The 10978-nt window shown below is 40.0% G+C and overlaps 1 protein-coding gene across 1 annotated transcript in view; it reads left to right on the forward strand.

Annotated features, from left to right (window-relative positions):
* The window catches only part of mboat2b (membrane bound O-acyltransferase domain containing 2b), a 91813-nt gene extending 85347 nt beyond the window's left edge, over nucleotides 1-6466 (forward strand). Inside the window, exons 9-13 of the mRNA XM_034018973.3 lie at nucleotides 513-616; nucleotides 719-783; nucleotides 2305-2437; nucleotides 4319-4470; nucleotides 5039-6466. Of these exons, the coding sequence (XP_033874864.1) occupies nucleotides 513-616; nucleotides 719-783; nucleotides 2305-2437; nucleotides 4319-4470; nucleotides 5039-5228 (644 nt within the window). The 3' untranslated portion in view covers nucleotides 5229-6466. The remainder of the gene's footprint in view (nucleotides 1-512; nucleotides 617-718; nucleotides 784-2304; nucleotides 2438-4318; nucleotides 4471-5038) is intronic.
* Nucleotides 6467-10978: the final 4512 nt, after the last annotated feature.

Genomic DNA, 10978 nt, shown 5'->3' on the forward strand with positions numbered 1-10978 from the left:
CAACAGATTTAATTTGCAACTACCAGATGGGTCTATTACTGTATCTGCTTTAGATCCTAATGATTGGTTGTTCTGATAGAGAATGTAAATCTGCACTATTTTTTTTCTTCCTTTTTAGGCACCCAATACATAGTTAGTCTCCCGTGATGATATTATTTTATTATTTATTTCTTAGCAGACGCCCTTATCCAGGGCGACTTACAATTGTTACAAGATTTCACATTATTTCACATTATACTTATATCACATAATTTTTTTTACATACAATTACCCATTTATACAGTTGGGTTTTTACTGGAGCAATCTAGGTAAAGTACCTTGCTCAAGGGTACAACAGCAGTGTCCCCCACTGGGGATTGAACCCACAACCCTCCGGTCAAGAGTCCAGAGCCCTAACCACTACTCCACACTGCTGCCCTTGATTCTCTATATGACTTTTCTAATCAGAATCTTCATTGATTAATTGATTCCCATCAATGATTCATTTTCGTGGCTTGCTTTGTTTTTGGCAGCGGACGCTATCAACAATGCAGCAGGATTCGGCTTTAATGGATACAACAAGGACGGGACACCTCGCTGGGACCTGGTTTCAAACATCAGAATAGCAAACATTGAGGTTTGGACAGACGTGCACAGTGTTATTGTATCTGTTCTGACTTGCAGAGCCAAGTCAATTAAGATAACTGTATATATTTTTTTGTTTTATTATTATTTACAGTTCGCCACAAGTTTTAAGACGTTCCTTGATAACTGGAATATACAGACAGCACTCTGGCTTAAAAGGTATGGCATAAAAAAAAAGAACAGTAAAAATGGAAAGCTTTATTCATATAGCCTCTGTAGTAATATTATATACCACTCTTGAAAGATAGTATTTCTGATGTCTTATGTTGATTGTCCTGATAAAATATGACCGAATACGCCGTTAGGGTCTCTTTAGAGAATTGTGGTTGTCGAATAAGCCAGCGTTTTATCTCTTTACAAGTCAGGACAGCCTACTGCTTATTGAACAATCATTCAGTTTGTTCAAGAGAAGCTTTGAACATCAATCTTTTCTTTTTAATGTCTGCTGTACAGTGCTCCCTCGCTATAACGCAGATCTCGGGGGACACACAACATGAGTGTTAAACCGAAGAGCGTTATAAATGGGGGAGGGGGTGGGGGGCGCCGCGGGACACATAACAACACACATCTGACTAAAATACAAAATAAAATAACTCCCTCTCTATAATGCACATATAGTGAAGCAAAAAATGTAACTTTCCTTGAATTAACCATGCATAAAGCACCATGTAATCAACGCTATATTAAAAAAAAAAAAAAATACGTAACATTCCCACTCGTGGATCATTTTAATTAGCAGTTTTTAAACTATAAATAGCCTGGCTAAACGGCGGTCAGGAGTTCAGTTCGAAGCGACAGACGAGCAAACCAAGTGCGAGAAGGAGAGCGGGTCGGGAGAGGGAATGGGCTCTCCCCAGGTTCGGCTGCCGGAGCGGGGCTGAAGCGTCTCGTCTCCCGGAGAAAGCCGCAGCTCCTCTCGCAGCAAAAAAGTAAATACATTAGGAAAGATAACCACATAATAGGCCTAATATTTATTTAGTTATAAAAATAATGTTGAATAAGATGTCTGTTATAAAGTGCCAGCGCAGCTTTTCTACAGTTCAGATACTGTATCAAAAGAGAGTGAAATGGAAGTTAGACTGAGAAGTTGTTTACAATTTGAACAACACTGGTACTGTATTTACTGTAGAAATATTGCATGAGTCACTAGTGTAGAGAATTGGGAGACATGCTGTAGGAGCGTTATATCCGAGGCTCGTTATAACTGAGAGCCTTATAGCGAGTGAGCACTGTATATGGTTCCACTGGGTAATCTGTTCCATCAATGTGGGTTTCACTTATACACTGATGACAAACAAATGCATCTAAAGGTTAGCTGCCCCTCGATTGTGTCTATGCTCCCATGCAGTTAATTGCCAGTAAAACTACTTGTAACAACCAGATCTAGACTCCAACTCAAGTCATTCATCACCTTTTACCCTCAAGTTTGGCAATTGTGTACAGCCGTCCTTCACGAGTTGGGAGTTCACTAGTTGGGTAGATTATAACTTACTGATGTTATTAGTGAATGTCCACTTATAAAAATGGGACAAGGATGTCAATATGTGTTTGTTCTCAGTGTTTTAATCTGTAAATTCTGCGCAAAACTGAAGTAGTGCTTTACAGTGAAATAAAGTGCCGTTATCTATCTCTGCCATTGTTTAAAGAAGAACTGTAACCATTGCTTTCTTGTCCGTACAGAGTCTGTTACGAGAGATGTCCCTACAACCCAACAGCAGCAACCTTCTTGCTGTCAGCGATCTGGCACGGAGTGTATCCAGGATATTACCTGACGTTCTTAACGGGGATCGTAATGACGAAAACAGCACGGGCAGTAAGTAACCAGTAGAGATGCTGGGACACATCTGCTGGGGCTTTCTTTGTTTGCAGGAAAAAGAGCAGCACCTTCAGATTGTTTCTTCAGTTTTATTTTCCACAACAACTGGAACAATAGCTAAATTAATCGAATTTCTGCTAGTGATAACTATTGTAAATGGGAGCTGGGTAGTTTTGTATTTGCAGTAATATATGAAGGTTATGTTTTATAAGCAACCACCTGTATCAAATTATAATTACATTTGATCAGAATTGTGATTATCTACATACTGTAAATGTTTTGAAGGTCAAGGGTTTAAGCTCCTTTTTCTCAAAAACAGTTGCACAACAAAAACCCTCTCCTCTCAGAGTTGGCATCTGTTTAGAAATGCTGAGCTGCAGTGAGTCTGCAACTGTCTGTGAGGACTGCTTGTCCATTAGCATTCTTAGATGGTCACTGTTGATACCTGGTGGGATATTGAAAAGAGGGAGAAGGGTTAATGAAGTTTGGCTGTTTTGGTTTCTGTTTCCACTGAGGTTATACTAGAGTTAATATAATAATGTTACTAAAGTAATTCTGCAATCTCCTGACTGCATCCCAACTAAGTGCTAAAAGACATGGATGTTTAAAGGCCACTTTATCAGCTTTTTACAGAATGACGTAAGCTTTCTGTGATGATGCACCTACTGTAGCCCATCTACGGCAGTTAAATCCGACAAAACAGATTTCAAAGCATAATCATGGTGTTCTGATGTAAATATTAAACCACTCTGTGTTTAACAGATGATACTGCCACTCAGAGCTCTAACTGGAAGCCAGCAATGTTCCAAATATATTATTATAAAATATTTACAGAAAGAACAGAGGGAGCAAGGCGGGCCTTGCTGTTTGAATTTGTCTTCGCCTGACACCTCTAGGCATGAGGATTTTGTATACTATTTGAACACCCTATCCTGTGTTATTGCTTTCATATCCCACCTCAGTCCAGATGTAAGGGAGTAAAGCCCAGCTTTTCTGCAGCAAGGGAATGACAGCACAGTTTAGCCACTGAGAAGGCACAGAAAGGGCAGCAGTAGAGCTGCATGAACCGATTGTTTGGACCGAGCTTGCCACACTGCCCTGACAGTGTGAGGGATTGCTTCTGATGTTTTCACTGCCATGAAGCCCATTCTGAACCGCACTCTCAATGAGCACACTGTTCCAATCATTGCCCTCCCTTCCCTCTGCAAGCAGATTCATTCCGTTCTCAGAGAATAGCATTCTGGGGCAGGTTTAGCAGCCATGCAGGAAAAGACATCAAGGGTCAAAATCATAAACTTCTTTTGGAAAGCAGAGAAAAGTTCAAAATGTAGCTTAAGGGTCCGATAGGGTAATGCAATCTCCGTGCCATCCAGTATTTTGTCACACTAGTGTTTCACATTGGCCTCCACAGCTACTAGTTATAAAATACCTTCAATCTCTTGTGACCTGGACTCAATCCAAAAGAGAAGAACACAGAAATCCCTTACGCAATTGTTTGGACAGTATGATAAGTTTACTAGATTTAAAGTCAACAATACAGTACATCATTGAACCTTTTTTTAGGTGTATAAATGAACACAGTAAATGCTTTTACAAACATACAGGAGGCTGTGTGGTCCAGTGGTTAAAGAAACGGGCTTGTAACCCGAAGGTCCCCGGTTCAAATCCCACCTCAGCCACTGACTCATTGTGTGACCCTGAGCAAGTCACTTAACCTCCTTGTGCTCCGTCTTTCGGGTGAGACGTAATTGTAAGTGACTCTGCAGCTGATGCATAGTTCACACACCCTAGTCTCTGTAAGTCGTCTTGGATAAAGGCGTCTGCTAAATAAACTAATAATAACATACAGTAAGTTGTTTTTTTCTCTTGCTGTTCCAGATAAGGCACAACGTGAGGCAGTACTTCCTTGGCTCTTCTACACACAAATTAATCTATGATGTCATAACAGGGGCAGGGACTCAAGTTGCTATAAGCTACACAGTGGTACCATTCGTATTGCTCTCTGTGCCACCCTCTCTGAAGTTCTACAAGTAAGTACATCGCTTTATTTCAGCTAGAGAATTTGGTTCCTAAGAATGCATGCTTGAGTATTTTGATGTCATGGATGAATTATTAAACAGCGTTGAATAGCAGGTGGGTCAGTAACAGTTCTCTTCATGGTCAGACTAACCAGCAGCAGGATCATGGAGAAACAGGCATCAAAGATCCACCTAGAGGGGATAAAACAGAAACGACCTTCAAAAACGAACCTAGCTAGCGACCAGATGCTCTCAAAACATTAGTGAAACGCTCCTGCTCTTTACAATTGCAGTGCTACATCAAAATTATATTACAATTGAATTCTGCATGTGTAAGTGCCTGTACGGTGTCTCCAGTTGTTTTTTTTTTGTTTTTTTTTTCTTTATAAGAAATTAGCATTTCAAAATGTTGTTGTGCATCAAACTTCAAGCTTATTGAATATGCCAATATAATATGCTGGACTATGTGAAAAACTTGAAATCCATTTATTTGGTGTGGATTATTTGAAATATGAATGCTTTGTAGTAGGAACGTGAAAACATACACCCCCCCCCCTCCACTGTGCATTTTCTTTTCCAGGTCATGTTACTTCTGCCTGCACATCATTTGTTTCTTGGTGATAACAATGTTGTCATTGAAGCCGAGACAAATACGAGACAAACCGACGGAGAACAGCCTGCACCAGGAGCATCTGCAGGGAGGACTAGTCGGAAACAATAGCCATTCTGCCACAGACAACAACAGCAACCAGAAACGGAAAGCCACATGAAGATAAGGACCCTTTCGATAGGGGACGAGAACACTGGGACAAGTGCAGAATATTTTTTTTTTTTTTTTTTTTTTTAAGAAATTAAGAAGAAAAAAATTCTAATAATAAACCCTTCCAGTAAGTAGCACTATGGAGAGGGATCATAATTGCTTGAAGAAAAGAAATCAAATAATAGAGTGAAACTGACACAGATCACTGCAACTGAAAAAGAGAGTAACGTGGAACGATGAAAATAAAATAATAAATAAATAATTCCATAAATAAAAAGATAATACTAATGTGGTCTAATCAAAAGAGCCAGTATGCCGAAGTATGCAAATTGTTTTTAAATTGCCTTAAACCCTCTATCTACTTAACCGGTTCTCGGATTGACATTCATTTACAGTATCATAAGGTTCCTTTTAAGTTGGGATGTCGACAGTAGCAGAGCTTTTCAGGTTCATACACAAGCAGCAGTTTTTTGAAAGCAAGCCATCTCCGACAGATAACAGTATTTAGAGGGTTTTTGTCTGTGTGAAAATACAGTAAAAGCTCTCCTGTAAAAAAAAAAATGTATTACTATTTTTAGTCTTGGCGAATGTACATGCCATTTTGATTTAAATCCATTTTCTGTTCTAAAGCCTAGGTAGTATCTGTCTTTTGCCTTTTTTTTTTACATTTCCACAAAAATGTATGTTTATTACAAACGTGTGTGCAACTGTATGAGTATACTGTATAGTGTTCATGCCAGTCCTTCCCCTCATACATTTTAAGGGCTCATTATTCTTTTTTTTTAAAATCTGTGATATATATACCTGGCTATATATTAATCAGTTATTCGCAGATGCAGTTTTAAAATTCATTGCAGGTTTCTTCACGGTCGGAAGCGTTGGTTGTAACAATTTTAGCTGACCAAGCGTCGGAGCGAATGGAGTTTATCATGACCAGCCCATCTTGACCCTATCAAAAGGCAACCATGTCCTTTCACTGATGCTTTCCTGAAGTGTTCAGTCCCAATGAGATTAAGTGCAGGCTGACCCAGGGTTGCATGTCAGGAAAATTAGGTTGCAGTTTGATAGGTTGTTCAATGTCACAAAGTGGGGAGTGGGGTCAAGGTAACACAATAAACACTATCTATTGAAGCTGTGTGGCAAGCAGTGTCTCCAGAAAAAAAAAACACATTTAATTTATGCTGATATATACTTTGTGATCCTTAAAATACATACAGTAATTCTAATAAAAACAATAGTAACTAGCAACTTTACGGCTTTATGGAGTTATTGTGAAATTTAGGCATTTTGATTGGTTGCCATTCACTCAGTTGTAGACATTACTCTGTGAAAAGTTTTTGTTCAACAGTGTTCATTTTATGTGCAATATATGCAACTAGAGCAATGCTGGAATTTGACTGGCACGACAGCCATGTTTTTTTTACTGTAGCAACTTCATTTGGGCAAACTTTAAAGAAAACCATACTTGGATCACGTATGCCAAGTTTTGCTTTGATCAGATTAGCAGTTTTGGAGAAGACATTTGAGTGTTAATTAGGTTATCCAGCATGGCCGCCATACCACTGAACCAATAAGCTTCATTTCGAGCACTGTGCACCTTGGACAATCCCTAACCATGTATACCAAGTTTAAGAACTCTGCGATAAGTGGTTTCCAACAAGAAGATGTTTGTAAATTGTCTAAAATTTGTCGTAAAATCCAATATGGCTGCCAAACAATGTGACCAGTCGCGTTCATTCAGCTGTGGACATTACTTCCCATTGGCGTCAACAACTCTGTGAAATTTCAAGTTTTTGTGCAACGTTTTTCATTTTATGCAACTTTTGAGGTTTTGTTGGTGGAAAGAAAAATAATAACTAGAACTGCCAGGCAGTTTTACGACTTCCAAGCTCAGTACCAGTTAGAAATTTTGCCAAGATGTAGCATTGCAGCACAAGTATCAGCAACAGATCAGTTTTATGGAGCAATTTCAATTCAAAATACTGCATTAGTTTATTGTCTCACAATACTCTATAACTTTAACCCTTTGCAGTCCATTTATTAAGTGCGTGTCAGGCGCGTCAGGTCCAATTCATTTTCACACGTGAAGTTAATTTTAGACGCACTGTTTAAAAGTTTTTTTTTTTTCACAGTCAAACAGGTTTAAAAGGCACTGCATATCAACAAAGCACTCACTAGGCATCTCCAGCCCAGCCCCACCCTTTCGTTCGCTATAGCTTTCACATATGCTAAGAAATAAATAATAATAATAATAATAATAGTCGTACATACCGATCAATCAATCATCTCCTGATCACTCGTTTTATCACCAAACGCCTCAATGATGCGATCCAAGTCATTATTTTATTACTATAACATCTCAAAAAAGCTCTGCAAATGTCCGTGATATTCTCTGAGCGTTGATGCAGTCACAGGCAGCTTGTTTCCTTATGACCGCCGTTATCTGATGCCAGGGGCAAGTATGACTATTCATGAGATACGCCCTTATTTTTTTATTTTTTTTCGGCTTGTCTCGGCTCCTGTCGCTCCCACTCAGCCATTGAATGGTTTTCTCGGCTTTTTCCAGAGAAAAAACGACTAGAAACTCGTTTTTTGCGTCTTTTTGATGATGTCGGACAGGGTCCGACATTGGACCGGATAGGAATAATTGTAATGTCGGACCAGGTCCGACATAGGACCGCAAAGGGTTAAACATCATAGTAACCATAACCCTATGTGCACTTTAAGGAGTTATAAGCTAGTTTTACATTTGACCGAAGATTTTGAAAGGTTTTTAAAGAAATGTGTCAGGTGGCCATATTGGTTTACGCACAAACACCATTTTTGAAAAAGTCAATTGTATTGACACAGGGATAATGCTTGTCAGCTTTGGAGTTTAAGCAAATTTTTTAAACCAAAGCGGTTTTAAAGTTAACAAGAAAATGTAGGTCTGGCGACCATCTTGTTTTACAAAAGAACAACATGTTTCCCTATTTGAATTCCATTGTCCCCAGGATGATGCCTACCAAGTTCAGATTTAGTTGGTTAAATGGTTTTCAGACAGAAGCAGTTTGATGTTTGGGGCGCATTTCGGCCAATTTGCTGGCAGCCATTTTGATATTAGAATTTATCGCAGCAACTTCTGTTTCGCAAACTTGGAAGTTTGGTTTGGTTGTTGATGACGTATGCCAGGTTTCAAATCAATCGCTTCACCGGTTCCCAAGAAGAAGATTTTGAAAGGTTTTTCAAGAAAATGCGTCAGGGCACCATCTTGGTTGACACAGGAGCACAATGTTTTTGCATCTGAATTGTATTCAACCCGGGATGATACCTGCTAAGTTTGATGTTGATTGGTTACACAATGTTTGAGCAGGTGCAGTTTGAAGTCTTGAGAAGAATAAAAAAGTAATAAAAATCTTTACAATAACAATAGGCTCCCCAGCCATTCTAGCTAGGAAGCCTAATAATCTTAACAACAACAATAAGCTTCCCAGCCATGGGCTTGAAAGCCTAATAATAACCCTCAAAACTGTGGCTTTGTGCACTCTTTACTAGAAGAGTAAACAAAGACTAATTGGAAATGACATTTCTTGAACTAACCTGCAATCAATTACTTAAACCTGTTTTGTGTTTGTTTTGATGTTACATAACAATTGTGTTATGTTTGGAGCCTGTTTTTTTCCCCCACCAAAAAGGGAGACATTATATTGCAAATAGAATACACTGGTTTTGTTTGCATTTTTGAAAACCCTTGCATGCTTTTTTTTTATGGTGAAAGTCGTGAAACACAATCTGTTTAGGAATGGAGAGATGGTTCTAAACCAGATATAGGGAGGTTTTCAAATAGACCGGCTGCAAATACTCCTCTGCATGAGGCACAGTGCCAACTAGCATCAGAAGAACAGTGCACTTCCAGTGTTGTGCAGATACCTATAAAGAGAGATGTTCAGTAATCATTTTCTACAAATACTCCCCAGATAAAATACTGTAATAAACTTAGTTTAGAACACGGGTGCAAATGATTTGTCGAAATGTTTGTTGGTTTTCAAGCTTATGTACAGTAGGAATATGTTTTTAATGTAACATAAAATTCTAGATATTCTGAATTGACGGGATGGTGCAAACACATTAAAACATACAGCACCACAACTACGAAAATGTACAGAGTAAGCAACATTTTTATACTTTATTTCTCTAATAGAAGCCACTTATTCCAGTCAAGCTTTTTGCTTAATGACCTTTGTATTAAAAGTAATCTGTGCAGATGCAGTTCTCTTTCAAGTACGAAATATTAACCATCACCAATGGGTTATTCCCCTTTAAGAACCCAAGAACTGAAAAGCATTATGCCAACAAACTCTTGCGAGAGTGCATGAATGTGAGTTGCCCCGACAAAAGCACATTGCAGCCATTTGCAAATTCTCTTTTTCCTTTTTCACTAAGAGTGAAAGCATGTGAGCTAAGTATTTCTTATTACTTAGTAGTATTGCCTTGTTTAACCTGTTTTGCAGTATTCTGTCTCTAACAGTGTTTTTACTACGGTCGCTACCGTTGTTTAAAATATTATATTATTGCCTAGTTTTTGATCTAGTCAGCCCGACCTGGCAGTGCGCCAGCGGGAGCCTGCGACTTGCGTTCGCCCTCCCCCGGGTCTAGTTCACTATTACGGTAGATAACTCTCATCTGGACAGGGCTCTGTTCCAGAAAAAAAAAAAAAAAAAAAATCTATCCCCGTGAGATAGTTTTGTTGTTGTATTATTATTTTGTGTATTCAGTGTTGTTTACATTACTGTATACCCCTTCCCTTGTTTTTTCTTACAGAAAACGGGATTCAGTTCTGTGGGCTCACAGGACACTGTATTACGGCTGTAGTACAGAGGTTATTTTCAGGCTTGAGAATAACCTGTAACTGAGTGTTTGACTGTACAGTTAGCTAGCGTGCATCTCTTCGTGAGATCTCCTGCTTTTTTGTAGGATTGCTGGCTGCTGTTGTGCATTAGCACAAGGTTAGCGTTTTCTCTTCTTGTACCTTGACGCTTCGGTACGGACGTTACCGCATTAGCATACGCTTCGGTACCGACGGTAGGTATTTGTATTTGGTACCCAGACTGGTTCATACCAGGTCTGTTGATACCAACGGTACCCAGAACTGACGTTCGGTACCAGGCTTTTATTGGTACCCAGACTAGTTTTACTAAGTCTGTTGGTACCTACTCCCTCAGTACCTAGAACAAACGCTCAGTACCAGGTTCGGTACCAAGCTAACTGTTGGGTGTACTTTACATTGGGTACCCACACTAGTTTACTAAGCCTGTTGGTACCTACACTACTATGTTTCACGGTTGTATTGACTGTGGCGCCAAGCTGCCAGTGGCTGATGGCCACGAAAGATGTGTGCGCTGCTTAGGTCAGGAACACGCAGAGCGAGCTCTGGCAGACCCTGCCTTTTGTGTGCAGTGCGCTGTTTTCAGCGCACTGCACACAATGCGCCAGTCCAGTGATGTCTCAATTACCCCGGTGCAGTTACCTCCTGCAGAGGCAGCTGGTAGTAGCAGGGGGCACTCTAGGGAGCGCAGTTCTGGAGAGCGCTGCTCCACGGAGCGCCATTCCAGCCATTCCAGGGAGCTTAGCTAGAGGCCTCGCTCCGCTGAGCACAGTGCCTGGGCACGGGGTTCCAAGGAGTCCAGGAAGCACAGGAGGTGGAGTCCCTCTTCCTCCTCATCCTCGTCCTCTCCTGCTTCTCCTTCCCCAAGGGGTAAGAAAAGGAGGCACAGGTCCTGA

This window comes from Acipenser ruthenus, chromosome 6, assembly GCF_902713425.1.
Source record: "Acipenser ruthenus chromosome 6, fAciRut3.2 maternal haplotype, whole genome shotgun sequence".
In the NCBI taxonomy this organism is placed as follows: Eukaryota; Metazoa; Chordata; class Actinopteri; order Acipenseriformes; family Acipenseridae; genus Acipenser; species Acipenser ruthenus.